The sequence below is a fragment of the Spermophilus citellus genome (assembly GCF_964194105.1).
Source record: "Spermophilus citellus genome assembly, chromosome: 6".
Classification (NCBI taxonomy): Eukaryota; Metazoa; Chordata; class Mammalia; order Rodentia; family Sciuridae; genus Spermophilus; species Spermophilus citellus.
Genome location: NC_138187.1, coordinates 126,793,616 through 126,813,096, shown reverse-complemented (window position 1 = coordinate 126,813,096; position 19,481 = coordinate 126,793,616). Strand labels below are relative to the sequence as shown.

Sequence of the window (19,481 nt, the reverse complement as noted above, 5' to 3'; positions counted from 1 at the left end):
GTGTGTTTGAGAAAGGTGACCCTGCTCAAGGACGAGGGTGGATCCAGGATTAGGGTGTATCCTACAGGTTTGAGGAAGTATCCCGCTCCTTGGGTTTAGGGCGTTCCCAGTTTAAGACAATATGGGTTTTAGGGAAGTTCGAGGTTGAAGATTATTGCTGCTGGGAATAGGGCGTTCCTGCTGCCTGAGCTCCCGTTGAGTTCTCGTGAGATTCAGAAAGTATTTGGAAAAAAAGCCTCGTGGAGTAGGTGAATTGGGCGGCGGCAGAACTGGGATTTCCCCAGAACGTGTGTGTAGAGGCTGGTGTGAGTTCGGGAATAAAGAATTGCTGTTTGAATCGACAAAGCTGTGTGGTGGCTCGTGATCTTGTGCCCAGCCAAGACTGCGGCAAGAAAGGATCTGAAGTTTCGAAGAACAGAACAGTGTGGCTCCACCTAGATAGTGAGGATTGAGGGCAAAATAGATAAGGTTAAGATCTTGGGTGGCCTTATGAAGCATGCTAAGAATCAGGCATTATCCAAAGGGCAATGTGGAGATCCACTGAAGGATCTGAAGGAAACTAGGGATATATAACATTTATACTCTATTCCTTTATATTTACATTGGATTAAAGTGGAGTAGATTGGACTGGAGTGAAGTGGTCCAGACCCTAGGCAGAGACCAGCTGTGAGACCACACCAAGAGTCTAGGAGATGATGGGGCTTAAATTCAGAGGTAGCAGAGGGGATAGAAAGCAGATACAATCAACAGACATTTGAGAGGAAGAATGACAAGTCTTGGTGATTGTTTACAGATGAGAGGTGACAGGAAAATAAAGGATATCTCCCGGCTGAGCTGCTAGGATGATTTTTTAGACGAAGAAAGTTGGTGGTAGAAATATTGAATTTGTCTTTGGACATGGTAAGCTTGATAGTTTTAGGACACTCGCGTCAAAATGTTGATTAAGTAAAGGGATATACAGATCTAGAGCTCAGATTTGGATGTTATTTATGTAGAGGCAGAAATGGAAGTCCTGCCAGTAAACTAAATCACCTAAAGAAGACAAAGGAAAAGTAAGAAAGAGATTCTGAGGTGTGTCTAGAATAGATTTGGAGGAAAACTAGAAGAATATGGTGACATGGAAGTGAAGGAGAATGTGTTTCTAGAAGAAAAGAGTGGCCAACTGTTCCTAAGAATGACATACGTAGGCAATCATTTACATAACCGTTCATTATCTGGCTCCTGCCTGCTACTTCCTCCTCATTTCCTGGCATTTCCAAAAACCCGTTCTTCATGCTGTGACACCAATCTTGCCTAACTTTTCTTGGACTAAGCAATGCTTTTTCACATACTTCCCCTTTTCATATGCAATTCTCTTGTTCAAATTCCCCCAGCCTGAGCACCCCTCCCTCCCGGAGTCACCTGGTAAACGCTGACCAGTCTTTAACTTCCTAAGCTGCTCACAGATCGTCACACTTAGAAATCTTCTTTGATCACCTCCTCCCCAAATTGAATATACATTCAGTCTCTTCATTCACCAGTCATATATGTCTGTTTTTGTGCTTATTCTGGTATATGTAATAATTTGTTATATGTGTGTCCTCTACTTGACAATAAGTTTCTGTAGGTCAGTAGTAGTTTGTATTCTGCTTTCTACAACTATGCTTAAACACAGCATGATATACATGGATGGCTTCAACAAATATTTCTGAACCTTCCTGGAAGCTTCCTAAATGTTATCTAGGAAGTGTGAATGTCCCAGCTGAGATAAAGAATCATGGAAACTGTATACGTGTAGCAGGAGATGAAGACAATTGAATAATGATAGCTATTTATTGGTTGCTATATTTATATATTTATTTCTATTTTTATTTATTTGTTATATATGTATTACATATTATATATTATGTATTTATTTACATTTATATTTATTTATTGTTGTCTTGTGCAAAACACCATTCAACAATTTAACGTGCTCTCTCTCACTCCTTCCTCACCATACCCTATTTAACAGGGGTTATCATCACTCTCACTTTATAGATGAGGAAATAGAGAACAAAAAAGTTAAATCACTCGTCAAAGGTCAGATCCTAGCAAGTGGAGAAGTCAGGACTTAAATGAACACAAGTCTGCTTGACTCCAGAGCCCTATATTCTTAAGTCCAACTGACATTTAAGCTTAAGGGAAGTTCCTGGTGCTGATTCAGACTTGTGAAGCATGCTATTGTGATTCAGACGTGGTTTGTGGGCAGCAGTGTGCAGGTGATCCCAACCACACTATCCATGGCAGTGCTAGGGTCCCAGAACAGCCTGCCTATTCCAGCAGCTTGGTGGCTCTTATTGACCAAAAGCCACGGTGTCAAATGCTAATTGTCTATGAAGGGTCTGTTCCTCAGTGATTTGTCCCAGGGCAATTTGGAAGGGGAGCCCAGAGTGAGCCAATGACTGCAATGCCAGACACTAAATTATGAGTGGAAGTGAAAGGTGAGGAGGACAAAGTTGAGGAAATTGAGCCAAGTTGCCAGGTCTTGAGCAATTTCAAATCCCAGGGCTCTGAGCCAAGGACAGGCCACTCTGCCTAAAATAAACCTCCCAAGAGAATCCTAACTGGTCATTTTGCAATATATATCCTAGTACCAACTTTTTAGGTCAATGTAACTGCTTGGACCCCTGTTATACATTAGCACCATGAGGGATTTTATCTTCCGCTGAGATGAGGCAAGCCCACTAGAAACAATGAGCCAGCTGTAAAACTCAGTATGCATTTCAGTGCCAACCCGGGCAGGAGCAACCGCAAAGCCGGCTGAAATTCAAAGAAAGGAGAGGTCAAGGTGTGCTCACATAGCTAATGGATTCTCAGAGCATATGAACTTGGACATGTTCTCAGGAAAGGCAGGAAGACAAAAGAGAGAGGGCAGCATTTTAGGTAGTGTGAAGAAGAGCAGAGTGAGCACAAGTGAGCAGGGAGAATCGCTGAGCATTGTCCTCAGCAGAAACAAGAATGAATTATTTCTTGGTCGGAGAAGAAACTCTTCTGTGGAACAAAGGGTTATTATGGGAGAAGAATGGAGGCTAAAGCTAAATGGGTAGGGAAGATCAGCCAAAGAGATCTTCGAAAATATTAGGTCATGCAAATTTTACATCTAAAATCCAGAAGCTTGTCTTCTTGAGTATCCACTGACTGCAGTGAATATAACATAGTCCCCCCTCTATCATGCTTCCCACTCCACTGCAGAGCCCATCCACCAATCCCACAGTTATCTGTTAAGAACCTACTATGTGCCAAGGATTATACTAGGTACTGGGGACACAATGAAGAGCAAAACAAAGTTCCAGCCCTCGTGAAATTTATCCTCCATTGGATGTGAGAGGCAATATAAAAACCACTCCCATCGCTCTATCAACATCCAGTCAGGTAGCCAGGGCTGTAAAGATAAACACAGCAGAACACTGAGCAGAGACTGGTGGAATGGAGTAGTCAGAGGCCTCACCAAAAAATGGACACAACATTTCAAGCCCAGGGAACCAATAAAATGGAGTTGACACTGCAAGAAATAAAGATACTAAGAAAAGGATTTAGTTTGAAAGAGTACAGAGAAGGTGAAGAGTGTTGTTTTAAAAGTGTGTCAAGTCTGTGATAACAGACAGAAACATCTAAACTCCAAAACTATAGTCTATAAGACTAAAGGAGAGTAAGGTTACATGTGTAAATTTTAAAATCATCCATTGAGAGTTGGGGGTGTAGCTCTGTAGCAGAGCATGTGCTTAGCATGTGCAAGTCCTTTGGTTTGATCCCGTGTGCCTGTAAACCCCCGTGGGCGTAAGTGCCCCCCCCACACAATCATCCATTGATATTTGAGTGATAAGGTCTTCTCTCTAAAATTGACTTATAGGAAATGAAAGAAACTCAAGGATTAAAGCAATTTAAAAAAATTGATTTAAAATAAATAGGGTTTTTTTTGCCTATCTCCATAATGACCCCCTGCCTCCAGCCTCCTGGAATTCCAGGGGTGAGGAGTGACTTAGTGCAGGCAGCAACCATCCATCAACAAAATAACAATGTTAATAATTGAGGTTCATACACAATAAACTACTTAAAAGACCTCTGTTCCCTCTCTCTTCAATATCCAAGGCACAGTATTAGGGACAGCTCTTCCTCTTTGGCGCTTACCCCTTAGACCACATGTTGCCTCTTTGTGATTTTCTTCCTCTACAGATGGCTGTGGGTGTTTTAATGTGTAGGAGAAAGAATTTGAAAAGCAAAATAAATAAATTTTAAACTGGTCCTTCTCGCATTCCTAGAAAGATCAAGAATTAAATGTTGATAGACTCAAGGGTAGTGCTATGGTGTGGATACAGTTTAAGTATGTCCGCTACAGTTTCATAAGTTGATTTTGAATCCCCATTGTGAGTTATCAGGGGTGTTAATCTGAAAACGGTATCTACAGGTGGGGCTTTAGGTGATTAAGATTAGATAAAGGGCTGGGGTTGTGGCTTAGTGGTAGAACACTTGCCTAATGTGTATGAGGCACTGGGTTCGAATCTTGGCACCACATATAAATAAGTAAATAAAATAAAGGTCCATGGGCAACTAAAAACATTTTTTTTTAAATCACATAAAGTCATTAGAGTAGAGCCCCCATGATTCAATCCTGGTGGCTTTTACGATTAGGGAGAGAGACCAGAAGAGACACACGTTCACACACATGCTCCCTGCCTCTTGTCATGCAATGTCCTATATCATATGAGGACTCCACCAGGAAGAAGGTCAACACCACATGCGGCTCCTTGATGTTTGTAAATTCACAACCATGAGCCCAAATCAACCTCCTATCTTTAAAATTTACCCAGTCTGTGGTATCAACAACAACAAAAAATGGACTAATACAGGTAATTCTCTGCTCAGAACTGACTCAGTTTTAACACTGAAAACAGTACATCTCAGAAAATCCCTCAACCCTGAGCACATGACTGGCCACCCTCAGGCTTGGTCTGACCTTCACAGCTATAATATGTGCCTATGTGTGATGCAACGCATGTTTTACTTCTCTAAAAGTGACGTCAGCAGGGTCAAGACACCTTTTTGGTTCCCAAGCCTTACCTAACCTTCCACACCCCGCCATCCCAGGAACTGGGTCCTCTTTCCTTGCTGAGAGAGAGAGAAGGGATGCTCAAAATTCCTAGGCATGAATTGTCCCTGATTCCCTGACCTTCTACTCCCAAGACCTTCTACTGATCCTCAATTACCACCTAAACCAGCAACACCAAATCTCCCTGTGACCTTAATCCACGGCATTGCTGCCCTTTCTGCCCAGCGAGGTAGGATGGTGGGGGTGGAGATCTGGGGGTCAAAGTCAGACAAAGAGAAAAAGAAGCAAGCTCATGGGAACTGGTGCTGTGCTCTAACACAGCAGATCACGCTAAAGGGGAACCCCCAAGAAGTGACAGCCTGCTGACCATGTAAGAGGTATGCTTTACGTCTTCGAGTTACAGAAACCCAGGAAATGCTTTCTGCCCCATTTCGGAGTTTTGGGCCGGAAGCTGGCCTGACTCACCTTCAGAATGAAAACCAGGGGAGGGCCTTCAAATCAAGGTCACATCATACACTCTTCCAGGAGCCACCATGCTTGGAACACTCCCAAATCATTTCTGCCAGTTATTAGAGAATGCTACGAAGTTATAAGGAAGATTCAAAGAAAATACCAAGACTTGGCTTGATTCTTGTTTCAGAATTTTCCTGCTGGTCTAGGTTAAAAGAACAATAGTCAGGGGACAGAGTCCTAAAGGGATAATCCCCGTTTGACCCCTGGTCACTTTGACTGCATGTGTACAGATTAAAATGCACATCTTAAATCAGCTATTTAGGTAACCTTGACTCACAAATCCTCACCTGAATTACTAATAGCCAAAGCAAAAGAGAGTTGTTATGATTTCCTTTTTTGACTGAATTATCTGGGGAATACCTCAGACCCACCCAAGTAAGGCAGCCCCTTCCACTGTAGCGGAGCTCAGTGAGGCTCAGCCAGACAGACTGGACTGTGAAGGCTGTTGCAAGATTGCATCAGTGACCTTTGCAATTTTCTGGCCCATGCCTTTCCCCACTCCTCCCCCATCTTCTCCCTGTCCCTGTTTAAAGCCCTTTGGCCTATTCTCTTCTCCTTTCCCCCCACTTTGAGAATTATCTGGTATATATCAATAACCAAAGCTAAATTAGAACCCAACCTGCCCCCACACCCTGCAGCCCATTATGTTTAATCCTAGTCAAATTAACCCATTAAGTTCCAAGTTTTCAATTCTGGGAATATTTCAATGAAATTGACATGGGTGCATTAAAATAAGTTGAAAATCATGATCTAGAGTTTAAATGTTCTTTATTATCATTAAGAATGAAACTAGATTATCCTATAAATAAAACTCTGGGACAATATGGTATCTTTTATTTATATAAGCCATGCTATAAATAGGGAAAATATGATATCTGGAATGCAGGGACAAAATTTGAATCCTATAGTCTCAAACTTCCATGAGTGGATACTGGTTTCTTACTCAATCTGTCTACTTCACCCCCTCCTGCCCTATACTGCTTCTATGATACAGCTGAGCTGGCACAGTGAACTTGTACCTCCAGATCCAGGGAAGTGGCAGAGAATCATTGAATGAAATATTTTCATTCTAAAGGAGCAGACAAATTTTTACTAGCAGCCCCCTTCCATGCCATTCCTCCCCTAATGAAATTATCATTTTTCAAATGGGAGGGAGGACAACTTGGATTTAATGGCTGTTCCATAGAAAGACCCTACAGGTAAAGGGATTTATCCCCACCCCACTACATACCCTTACCTCTTCTCATAAAAGGCACCCTCAATGATTAGTGTTCTGTTAAGTGGCTCTAGCAATGCAGGCACCTTTGAATAAAGCCGATCAGGCAGGGAAGCTGTGCATCTACCAACGCCACTATAAAGTGTCATGTCAGAAATGTATGCGGACACCTCTCTAGGTCCTTCCAGCTGCCCCAAGTGGGACTTGGCGTGCAGACCTGCCCTCCCGCCCAGACCGCTGCAGCAGCCGGGTCCAGGGTCTCCCAGCTCACACAGTCAGGTCGTGCGCAGCTCGTGGCCACCTCCCGCCAGGTTTCTGCAGGGGTTCCACCCCCTCCCCCTCTTCCTCCCCTTCTTCCTCCCCCTCCTTTCTCTGGCTTGTGCAGCGCTGGCCCGCGCCAGCAAACCAGGAGGCGTGTCTTCGGCAAAAGATATAAGCGGCCCAGAGACGCTGACTAGGTGCCAGCTGCGGAGTCTCCTTCTGGAAGAGCTGCAGCCGCAGAGAAGGAAAGCGCCAAGGCCAGCCGGACAGACGGACGCGCTGACCGCCCCTGCGCCGCCGCCCCAGCTGGTGCTGCCTGCTGCTTGCGCTGCGCCACCAAGGTAAAGCCCGCCTGGGCACGCAGACCCGGTCAAGGGCTGGGTGCACTGTCCCTGGGAGGCCTTGCCCAAGAGAGCCGAGGGAGGGGTGCCCAGGAAGCTGGAGCCACCTTGGGGGACTAAAGGTTCCACGTTTTCTTCTCCACTCTTCCTGCAGGTAACCCACTCGCTAGAGCCCGAGCCCAAAATGGAAACAGTCCAGGAGCTGATTCCTCTGGCTAAAGAGATGATGTCTCAGAAGCCCAAGGGGAAGCTCCTCAAGCTATACGTGCTGGGCAGCGTGCTGGCCCTCTTCGGCGTGGTGCTGGGCCTGATGGAGACAGTGTGCAGCCCCTTCACAGCCGCTAGCCGTCAGCGGGACGAGGAGACAATGGTGGCTGAGCTGAGGGACGCTCAGGAGCGACAGGCCCAACGCAGGCAAGCCCTGCTGGAGAAAGGCAAGCAGCCAGAGGAAGCCCTGCTCGGTTGCCGGGCCCACTCCCACCGGCAGCATGCCTCCTAGGAACTCCAGATCAGCAGAAGGGAAGGGGGGACAGACAGAAAGACAGACAGACAAGAGACAGACAGACAGATCCTGACTCAAATGGGAGACAAGAGGAGCCATGTGCCCTTTGAGAGAAGTCACTGACACCTAGAACTGACCTGCCACGTGGATCCACCAAAAGGAGTTTGGGATTGAGTTTTGCTGCTATGCAGCACTGTGTTGTGATAATATATCCAAAACTGTGTATCTGTAAGCTATCTGAGAATCTATCATTTTGCACTAGGGAAGAAGGAGAAATGCTTTTTGTACTATTATTATTATTATTATTATTATTATAATGAACACCATTTTGCATTTTGAAATAAAAACGTTTTATACTGTATTACATAATTTAATTCCTGAAAGATGGGGTGACCTGGAATGGGCAGCATGGAGGGTGGGCACGCTGGTGACAGGTCTCCCCTGAGTACTGTACACTGAACAGCTTTGGACACTTGCTTCATGGGGACTCTTATATTACTATTATACATACATATTGAGGACTCATTTTTGCTTCCCATTACAGATAGAAAGCGAAGTTTTTTATAAGTCCCACCAGAAGTATTTTAAGATCAGAAAATAAGTCAATTTCTGACCTAGAAAAAGCTAATGGAGATAACTGATGAATTCCAGGGCTAAAACCAAAACCAAACATGTTTATTCCTTACACCTGTGTGCTGGGGGTTCCTTACCATAGCTGCTGATACCACTTTCTTCCTAACTATATTTTCATGAAAAGAGACAATGGAAGAGAAGAGAAAGAGAAGGTGGGAGTTTGGGAGAAAGAAGGAAACTAACTACCTGGTAGCATAAGAGGCAAGCTCCCAAGAACACCTTATCAGATGAGGAGTCTTGCTTTACCCAGCCTTCCTCCCCAGGAACTTAAATTCTGGAACTTAAGTTCTAGCTTAGAAAGAAAATAATGATTGTCACAGACCTGAGTCCTCTTCCTCCAGGGACAAGTTTGCTCTGTGACAAGAACTAACTCAGAAGCTCTGTAGGACTCAGCAAAGAGTTAGCCACAGGCTTGGGCACAGCTTGATGCTCCCTTCTGGACTGTTAATATTGCCTATCCTAACTGGGTACAGATGCTTGACTACTGCTATTAATGGTCATGCATTTTTGCCAAACCTGATTCAGCTAACCCCCAAACCATCCCTGTACACATATAGACACTGCATTTTATTTATTTCTGCTAGCTCAAATTCCACCCAACATTCCTGGACTTGATCAAACACTAGCTCTCCCTAATATCTATTCTTATCACCCCAAAGGAAAGAGTAGCAGGAATGTGTTGAGATTAATCAAGAAAAAAAAAAACATATTTGTAGTTTTAGAGGAAAATAATGTCAGTGACACTACTGTTCTTCCTATTTACTATATGGGATATTTGACCTCATATTGAGGCAGAGCCTAATCTGAAATGTCCAGAATCTTCCTAGGAATTCATCCAATCTAATCCTTCCATTCCAAAATACCTCTTCTATGTTCATACTCCTCTGCCCATTCAATCACCACCTTGTCCAGCTCTCAATAACTCAAACTATCTCCTACTTCTCTCTAGCATGTTCACCCTAAACCAACCCATTGCCAGACTGTCTTCCCTCAATACCTTTCATCTTGCTGCTCTTTGGCTTAGAAACATCAGACTAATCTCCCCTGCCAGGTTTCAGTGCCTCGATGATCTGCTCCCACCTCCCACCTCCACTGATTTCTCAAACTACTCAGCAGGATACTCTGGTATCTGGTATCCTGCTCCCTTTTGGTCTTTGGCACCTCCATCCACATTACTCTTCCCACCTCAATGTACCCTCACCCACAGTCTCTGTGCCTTCTGAAACCACATACTTCAAATTCTCCAAGAGGTAGAATTTTAAATAAATCTGCCCGCTGTCAAACTATATATCAAATTATGTGCTCTGATTTTTGGTATAGATGGTAATTAATGCCTGTATTTGGGAGCTTGCCTATATATTAAAATATAGATGCCTAAAAAAAATATATATATATACACACACACACATGCATACATATATATATATACTTACTTAGAAGTTAATGCCCCATGTTTCCTCACTTTCTTTTTTTAATATTTAATTGATTTTATTTTTTAAATACATGACAGTGAAAAGCATTATAATTCTTATTACACATATAGAGCACAAGTTTTCATATCTCTGTATATAAAGTATGTTCATACCAATTCATGTCTTCATACATATACTTTGGATAATAATGTCCATCACATTCTACCATCATTCTAACCCCCTGCCCACTCCCTTCCCCTCCCACATAGACTCTGCCCTATCTAGAGGTTCTCTATTCCTCCCATGCTCTCCCTCCCTACCTCATTATGGGTCAGTCATCTTTATATCAGAGAAAACATTCGGCATGTTTCCTCACTTTCAAATTACCCAACCCAATCATGTCTGAACTATGAAAATTTCTCTATCCTCACTGATCTTTTCATTGCTCTGAATTCTTACAGGTAATACAGTCTGGATTTCCTACTGGCTCATTCAGTAGGGGGCTATTTTTTCCCCAGTTGTTTGGGGGGTTTTGTAATGTCTTTCATGGCCCCAAGGTCAAGGACCATGTCTTTTTCAGTGTTCATAGAAATCGCCACGTCCTAGGCAAATAGTAGTTTCTTAACAAATAGTTGGTTGTTTAATCAATTCATTTGTACAGTTATAGCAGTGGTTGTATACAGAAGAAAAGCAACTTTGTCCTCACAGTTCACATTTGACAATGTCTAGAAATAGGTCTGGTTGTCTGGTGGCAGGAGGGACACCACTGCTGTCATCTAGTGGGTAGAAACCAGGGATGCTGTTAAAGGTCTTATAATGCATGAGACAGCCACCTACAGCAAATAATTCTTCAAAACGTCAACATGGCTGAGGTTGAGAAATGCTCAATTAGAGGTAAGTAATGAGAAAAGTTTTGCCTGATATTTTCAGAATCAAGGTTTTGATGTATATGTATATCTTATCTCATAAGATAATGTCTGGTTGCAATCAAACTCATTAGTAGTTGCACTAATTGTCCTTGGTTCTATTCTATTTGGCAATCTTATCAACAAGTAAGAACGGTGACCGAAGGTGTACTTAACAGTTCTGTTGGTGACACAGAGCTGGGATAGCAGTCAGGATTCAAAATAACAAGCTGGAACCAGGCATGTATGTAAACCAATTGATAGTGAATAGGGAAGAAGGTATAGAATTTAGGTCCAGGAAAGTCAATTGCATGACCACTGAATTAGGAAGGCTTATTTTAGCAGAAGATCATATGAAAAAGACCTAGAAATTTTCAGTGATAACAAGCTCATTAAAGCCAACAAGAACTTGTAATTGGACTGCTACAACAAATGAATTCCTTCTTAGTACTTAGTAGAAGTAGAATGTCCAGGAAAAAAGGATGGTTGGTGACTTTGTTATATGTTGCAATCAGTCAGGTTGGAAAACAAAGAAGTTAAATCAGACCCCCTGAATTTGCCTGGGTTTGACTCCAGGCTCCCCTATTTGCTAGCTCTTAAAACCTTGGAAATATTACTTAAACTCTGCCGTAAGTTATAGTCTTTCCTACCTACAGAAGGTATCGACTTTAAATGATAATTTTGCTGATTAAATAAGATTCTAAATGTCAATTCTTAGAGCAGTACCTAACAGATAGTAGACTTTCAGTCAATGACATCATTATTACCAAAATATTATATTTTAAGATTATTTGTTGATTAAGCACATCTAACTAATGCTTTTACATAAAATACCCTATATAGTGGTTGAACACACAGTTCTCAACTCTGATCAAGTGAAACACCTATTAGTTACTCTTGTCCTTTACAAAACACTACAAAACTCTTACCTACTCATATAAATAAATATATAATCATGCTGTGCATGGTGGTGCACACCTGGAATCCCAGCAACTTGGAAAGCTGAGGCAGGAGGATCAAAAGTTCAAGGCCAACCTCAGAAATTTAGCAAGGCCCTAAGCAACTTAGCCAGACCTTAATGTGACTCAGAGGGTAAGCATCACTGGGTTTAATCCCCAGTACCAAAACAAAAAATAAAAATAAAATAAAGAATAAGGAAATACATAATATTGTACTACATCAGATACTATCTCACTCTATACCCTAATGAAAACAAATAGTAGGTATCAATTTTGAGAATATTAAATAGTTCCCATATTCTTGGGAAAAGTTTGATTGTTCTTCACTCATAGTAACCAAAACCAGTTTAAAACCATTTGACTTAATCAATAACAACCCACTTGTTAACAATCTTTTACAAGCCAAAGGATCGGCCATCACTTATGAATGCTAACCAATCAGGAATGAACTCACCCCATTAAATATATCTCAGTATGCCAACAAATCAACAAATAGGCATGCTTTTGCAGATGATGTCAGTCCACTTACATCTAGGAAAGCACACCAATCCCTGATCTTCATGCTCTCCCAAAACCCTATCTTGTATAAGATCAGCAGTCTGCCCTATTCAGAAAGATTGAGCAGCAAACTCACCTTACTATAATCAGCTATAAATTCACCTTTTACATTTTAACTCAGGCACTAAGTGGTGATCTCATCATTCTTTAACAGTTCTGTAGGGGTTACTGGGATTGTTTTAAAGACCTCTGCTTGGCAGTATTCCAGGGGACCCTTGGACCAACAATATTGCTTGGATGTCTTCTGCACAAATTCTCTTTCTCTTCAGATCTATTCTCAGGTAAGTTACATCTCAACAATAATCTGAACCCTGAAGAGTCTCATTTGTGTCATTATTGTTTTGTGATTTGTAGCCAAGAAAATCTTTTAGATCATTTGCTTCTATTTTTGTTAAAAAATTAGAAATTTTTAGCTTATGGGTATACTTTCTGGTAAACAATTATACCTAGACATTTGTATAAAGTCTAGTTACTGAGTAATTAGTCACAGGTCTTTGTATAAGATCACTTGACTTTCTGTGTGGGAAGTATATCGTTAACTAGTTCAGGCATGATTCTTTGTTAACTTATGGGCATTTTCAGATGCATTTAATAGATCTTTGCATAAGTTCATTAAACCTTTTGTTTTTATTTTTTAAATACATGGCATACCATCTGATTAATATTTCTACTACTAACCTGGTAATTCCTCTGCTGCTCACTTTGCTTTTCCTTTGTATCATAAAGTCTTTTTTTTTTTTTTTTTTTTTTTTGTACTGGGGATTGAACTCAAAGGTGTTTACCACTCAGCCACATCCCCAGCCTTTTTATATATTTTATTTAGAGACAGGGTCTCAATGAGTTGCTTAAGTCCTTGCTAAATTGCTAAGGCTGGCTTTGAACTTGTAATCCTCCTGCCTCAGCCTTCTGAGCCACTGGGATAATAAGCATGCACCACAATGCCCAGCTATCATAAAGTCTTATTTTGTGTGTTTTGGTTTTGTTCTTATTTCTTCCATATGAATAGTGGAGCATTTTATAGAGAATGGATGTAAATATAGACCCAATAAGTAGCTAATCAAACACAAACTGGTCCTCGGGGGTAACCATCAGAGATACAAAAGACTAGTGCCTGATTCAGGAAAAGGCAATTGGCCAACAGCTGTAGGTCTCCTACAAAGCTTTCACGAGAGCATTCTCTATCTTGTGGATGTGTGAAAGATCACCTTTCGTCTATATTCCAGGGTCAAGGATTGGAAGTGTTTGGCCTTATTCTACATTTTGCTTAGAAAGGGAACCCAAGATACCAATCATAGGCACACACTCTATTCAGTGGCCTCTCTTGTTGTTCTTGGTTTCTTCCCAAGAACTTCTTCTTAAATAAAACTGCACTGTGGTCCTAACTCTTGCACTTACTTCAGTAAAGGGCAAAAATTTGGAGTCAAAATAGCAATGGCCATTGTATAGAACTTTTGTCATATCAAAATCAATAAATTAATAAATTTCAGAGTCATCTCAGAGTTGTTAGGAAACAAAACTCATCCCCAGCCCTTTTTATTTTTCAATTTTGAGACAGGCTCTTGCTAACTTGCTGAGGTTGACTTTGAACTTTCAATCCTTGTGCTTCAGCCTTCCAAGTCACTGGGATCATAGGCATGTGCCACCAGTCCCAGCCACAGTTAAGGATTTTATTAGATATAGTTATGTGCTGTATAATGACATTTCAGTCAATAATGGACCACATATACAATGGTGGTTCCATAAGATTATAATGTAGTTGAAAAATTCCTATTGCTTAGGGATGTCCTACTGTTATATCATTATAAAGAAACACCTTGTATGTTTGTAGTGATGCTAGTGTAAACAAACCTGCTGCCCTTCCAGTCATATAAGAATATAGCACATACAATTATAGTCAGTACACAATACTATACTTTCTACAATCACTTATTTTTAAAAGTTGATTATAAAATAGCATGCTATTTTACACCAGCAGTAGCCTCATACATCTCGTTTACCACAGTATCAGGATGGTGTTTGACCTAGACCCCAAGGTCTGTGCAAGAACTCTCTCTGATATTCACACAATGATAAAATCGCCTAACGATGCATAGCTCAGAATGTATCGCAGTAGCTAAGTGACACAAAACTGAATTATTGTTCTGAATTACAGATCCGTATCAACTGGTTCCAATGTTAGTCCCTCCACTACAGAAAAAAATATGTTTTACAGTCAATTTTTTAAAATAAGTGATCGTAGAAAGTATAGTATTGTGTACTGACTATAATTGTATGTGCTATATTCTTATATGACTGGAAGGGCAGCAGGTTTGTTTACACTAGCATCACTACAAACGTGTAAGGTGTTTCTTTATAATGGTATGATGGTAGGACATCCCGAAGCAACAATAAGGAAGAAAGAATTTAGGTGAAGGGTGTAGCTCAGTGGTAGGCACATGTTTAGCATATACAAAGCCCTGGGTTCAATCCTCCCCCCCCCACACACACACACAAAGAAAAAATTGAGAGACAGGAAAGGAGGAAATGAAACAAAGAGTGAATTTAATAACTCAGTCATAAGCCAGGTGCAATGGCGTATGCCTGTAGTCCCCCATACAGGCAGGGATGCTGAGGCAGGAAGATCCCTTGGGTTCAGGAGTTTGAGACTAGCCTGGGTAACATAGTAGATCCTGCCTCAAACAAAGAAACAAAAAGCTCAGTTGTATAAAATGAAGAACAAATGAGCATTAAAAGTAATTTCAAAGATCTTTCTTCTAAAGAAATACTATGGTTTGATTTGGCTTTTTCCCTCCAAAACTCATGTTGAAACTTGATTGCGGTTATGATGATGGAAAGAGGCAATTAAGCCATTAAAAAGGATTAATGAAATTCTCTCAGGACAGGATTACTTACCACCAGAATGGGTTGTTATATCAGGGCTGCCCCTCCTGGTTTGCTTTTTCATGCTTGCCTGCTTGTGAATTCCACTTTCTACTGTGAGTTGAAGAAGCACTCAGCCCTCATCAGAAGCCAAGAAGATGCCAGCATTATGCTCTTGGACTTCCCAGCCTCCATAACCATGAGCTGAGTAAGCTTTTTTTTTTTTTAAATTTTTTCCTTATGAATTACTCAGTCTCAGGGATTCTGGTAGAGCAACAGAAAATGAACCAAGACAAATACATTAGACAAAGATTAATAATAATAAACTACATAAAAGTGAAAAGAGACTTCAGAAAACTTTCAGAGAGTATTCCAAAATAGGTCCAGCTTCTGAAGTAAAGGAAATCTTATCTTTTTCCTCCTCTGTTTTTCTTTAATTGGTCCAAACATGAATTAATGAGAAAAAAAATTAACTGAAATGTGAACCTGGCAGCACAGAAAATACACATCATGTAGTTAGACATCTTCAGAGAGTTTTAGAAAGTAACCAAGCTAGAAATTAATAGAATTTATGGTTCTCTAGAAAAAAATAACTGAAATAAAAACAAGACCAAAAAGTTTCCTATCCTCTAAGAATTGGGAACATACTGATAGGAATACTTACTTGTAGCTACTGCAAGCCGAAGAGTCCTTTAAATACCCAGTATCCCATGTTGGCTAAAAAAACAAAAGATCACCATCCAAAATCTGCCTGATGGTGCTTCTCCTAAGGAGACATAAACATCCAACTAGACTAAAATTGTTTTCTAGTCCTTCCTCTAAAGTCATAACCCTGAATCTCAGAGGTCCCAGTGTATAACCATGTTGATTAAATTCTCCATCAGGGCACAACTCTGTTTACCATGGCTTACTACTTTATCCCTAGCACAGTGCCTGGAACAGAATAGGTACTCATGAAACATTTGTTGAATAAGTGAATAAATATATGGACAAAGAAAGTGAATTTTTATATACATACACACACGTATGTATGTATGTATGTTACATGCATCATAATTGCATGATATATATCATATATGATATCATATATAACATCATATATGTATTATGTATGTGTATGTGTGTGTGTGTGTGTGTGTGTGTGTGTATGTCCATTTCTTAATCCAGAAGAATTCAAACCTCCAAATTAAAATGTGATCTTCCATCATTAATCGATATGGATCAGGGTGGGATTACTGTTCCTACTTACAGAGTACCTATCCCTTATGGATTCCATTGCAGACTCCTGTCCCCCCTCTATCATCCATTCCATTCTGCTCCTTCTGTGATCACCACAATTGAAAGCCTCTTAGGCGATTCCCTAAGGAGTTTATAGTTGAGAGGTATTTGAACATAGAGGCCTCATAGAATACACCAGATTGCTAGAGTCTCTCCTTGTAGAGAAGGAAAAACTGCCTAAATCCAGTTCTTGTTCAGTGACTTCCTCTAAGGCAAAGCCAGGAATCTGAGAGAAAGCACCTGCTAAGGGTGGGACAAGGGCTCTGTCTAGCAGTGCTTCCCCACATTTAGAGCTAACAATAGTAATGGGTAAGTCTCCAGGGCAACTAGGACCACTTCCAAGTATTCCCATCCAGAGCTACTTAGGGGCTCCTCTGCCCTTTGGGAGCCCTGATGCCCAATGCCCGGGACAGGCCCACTCCGGCTTCCCTTTGGGGCTCCCTCTGCAGGCACTTCCTGGCTGCCAGCTCGGTCCTAGCATAAGGGCCTTCTTCTTGGCCTGGGTTTCACCTTCTTGTATCAGGTGGCAGACCAGCTGGTTTCAGTCCCGAATCAGGTCTTCTGACTCCTCCCAGAAACCAACCAACTTCTGAGCAGGAAATCCTGCCCCTCCCCAAAGAGTGGGAAACCGCAAAGGAAGAGAGAGATGAAACAGAAGGAAAGGCAGAGGAGGAGGGAGAGAGAGAGAGAAGAGGAGCAAAAGAGAAAAGGGAGATCAATAAAAAGAAGTCTAACTTATTTGAAACCTCAAGGTAAGACTTTTTAAAAATCAGATTATATGTAACAGTATCAACATTTGCGTCCAGGCCTACTACATAGTAGGACCTCAAAACAACAACAACAAATAAAAAAACGCTGTTAAAATAATGAATCCATTGAAATGGACGGGAGGGGCTAGGCTGAAAAGAAATTTCAGTGTCAAATGCTGCTCAAAAAAAAAAAAATACAAAAACAAAAAACAAAAGAAATGCCCGATGAGCTTTCAAATGTGTAGGAGGTAAGATATGATAAGATGCAGATGGAACCAAACGTCTGTTACTAGCACTGAGAGCATTCTGATAATTTTGGGACAGAAAGTTAAGTTGGAAGTAAAAAGTTGCAAAGATGGTGTAACAAAATGTCTGCATGCTCTTTTGGAATCACACAAAAATTCCAGGGCACAAGCATTTTTTTTTAATCGGCATTAAATCAATGACAGACAGAACCCCTATGCTTTAGCTTAGGAGTTATTAAAAGTGCTAATATCTGTATGTTGCATCCAATCATTGGCTGATTTAATATTGTTAATCATTGTTAATATTGTTGAGAGCTACAGCTTGTGAAAGGTTTATTTTATTTCAAGAAGTCTCATTCAATGGACCAAGGGAGGCCTAAATTTGTCTATCAAAATGCTTCATGTGCTGCCATCTATACCTTAATCCCCATCCAGCCTGGCTGCTCAGGATACTGACCTTCTAGCCTTAAACAGTCCCCCTTAAAGGGGACTGTTCAGAGAAAATTCCAAGGCACTTCTTTCAGGTCGGGGAGTTAGAGAAACCCTGACAGGAAAAGGAAATGCCATTCCCCACCTTCACCACTTACCCAAAGCCTTGCTTGTTGTCAATAGGCAGAATCATCCAGAGGGTTGCAGTTTACTGATCCAATCACTCACTCAGAGAGATTAAAATAGCTAGACTCCTGCTTCAGAAAACATCTATAGATGGTGATGATGTGTTTTCACAACAGTTGGCTTTTAAGAGTCCCGTTCCCGCAACTTTCCCCACAGAGCTTAACAATATCATAGGGACATACTTGAAGTGGCTTTTTTTTTAGTGTCAGTATTTTTCTTTGGGGTTTGTGTGAGCTAATCAGAGTCGAAAGCTGAAAGGAGGGTGGGAGAGGTAAGGAGAGATGGCACAATCTCACTTCTGCTTGCTTGCCAAGATTTTAAAGGAATTGCCTTCCCCTATTTAGTATGATATAAAAATAAAATCCAAAAACCTTAGTTCTATCTTAATACTCATTTCAGTACAGCTAAAAGCTCCCTGAATCCAATTTCTGAGCTGGAACAAATCTTCAAGGTAATCTAATTTAATTCCTCTTGTTTGCCAGGTAAGGAAATTGAAGCCAAGACAAGGGAAGGGTTTTGCCCTAGGTTGTACATATGTCAGTGGTAGAGGGGAGGCTGGAATCTGTTCTTCTGACCTAGGGGCCTTTCAAGAAATCACCCAAACTTTACAGGAAAGTGTGCAGATGCCCAAGAGCTCAGAAACACTGTCTCTTCTGATGGAATAAGATGTTCAGTTCAAAGATACTCAAGTGATCCTTGCTTGGTAGAAACAAACAAAAGGAACACATTTTATTAATAGTTAAGAATCTGTTTTCATTACCATTAGGAGACAAGAGAGTAGAAGACAGACTTAAGGCAGGTTCGTCATGAAAAAACTAGAATATTCTCTATTCCTATCATTGATCCAGCATTTTACATACCTCATTTCTTTCTATAATCTTTGTATTATCCTCATGTTACAAATAATATCATCTTATGCATGCTCAAGTTCACAGAGGGAATAAGATCCTATTATTTCCAAATGGCTTGTTGGTAGGCCCAGGTCTACTACTCTGGCCTAACATGGATATTTACAACCAAATGACTTTTAACAAACTTAGTCCCTTTCCCCCCATGGACCCTTGCTATGGCCATTTCAATGGATTTGAGGTTCCTCTGACATGTCATGCTATTTCTAGATTCCTCACCTAAATACATACAGTTCTGTTTGGAATGCCTTTCATCCACTTTATTTCCAAAAGTCACGCTAAGTCTTCAAAATTTAGTTCCAAGGTCATCTCCTTCCAGAAGCCTCTCTGCCACCTGAGCTGTCTGGATGTCCTACTCTGTGCTCTGTGGCACTCTATAGACACTCCCAAAATAGTATATTACCATGCCACTGTAAGCTCTGATTCCCTTGCCTACTTTCCTTCTACTTGACTACAATC

At 41.1% G+C, this 19,481-nt stretch overlaps 2 protein-coding genes and 1 long non-coding RNA gene across 6 annotated transcripts in view; 2 read left to right on the top strand and 1 right to left on the bottom strand.

The window, feature by feature from the left end:
* Positions 1 to 7,240: 7,240 nt before the first annotated feature.
* Positions 7,241 to 8,262, top strand: G0S2 (G0/G1 switch 2). The gene is made up of 2 exons (XM_081299940.1): positions 7,241 to 7,399; positions 7,554 to 8,262. Exon 2 carries the CDS (start codon positions 7,584 to 7,586, stop codon positions 7,896 to 7,898), a length of 315 nt encoding a protein of 104 aa, XP_081156066.1. The 5' UTR covers positions 7,241 to 7,399; positions 7,554 to 7,583; the 3' UTR covers positions 7,899 to 8,262.
* Positions 8,263 to 14,934: 6,672 nt separating this feature from the next.
* Positions 14,935 to 15,994, bottom strand: LOC308652091. The gene is made up of 3 exons (XR_014022731.1): positions 15,892 to 15,994; positions 15,261 to 15,491; positions 14,935 to 15,037 (listed from the first exon to the last, which is right to left on the bottom strand). It is a non-coding gene; the product is annotated as an uncharacterized lncRNA (long non-coding RNA).
* A 560-nt stretch (positions 15,995 to 16,554) lies between these two features.
* The window catches only part of HSD11B1 (hydroxysteroid 11-beta dehydrogenase 1), a 57,658-nt gene continuing 54,731 nt past the window's right edge, over positions 16,555 to 19,481 (top strand). Inside the window, exon 1 of one of the 4 annotated variants that reach the window (XM_081299935.1) lies at positions 16,555 to 17,257. In XM_081299935.1, the coding sequence (XP_081156061.1) occupies positions 17,152 to 17,257 (106 nt within the window). In that variant the 5' untranslated portion in view covers positions 16,555 to 17,151. The remainder of the gene's footprint in view (positions 17,258 to 19,481) is intronic. The other 3 variants (XM_081299932.1, XM_081299933.1, XM_081299930.1) reach the window with 3 other exon arrangements.

Excerpts from the sequence above, each read along its gene's own strand:
- G0S2 (XM_081299940.1), top strand. The coding sequence starts at position 7,584 with ATGGAAACAGTCCAGGAGCTGATTCCTCTGGCTAAAGAGATGATGTCT.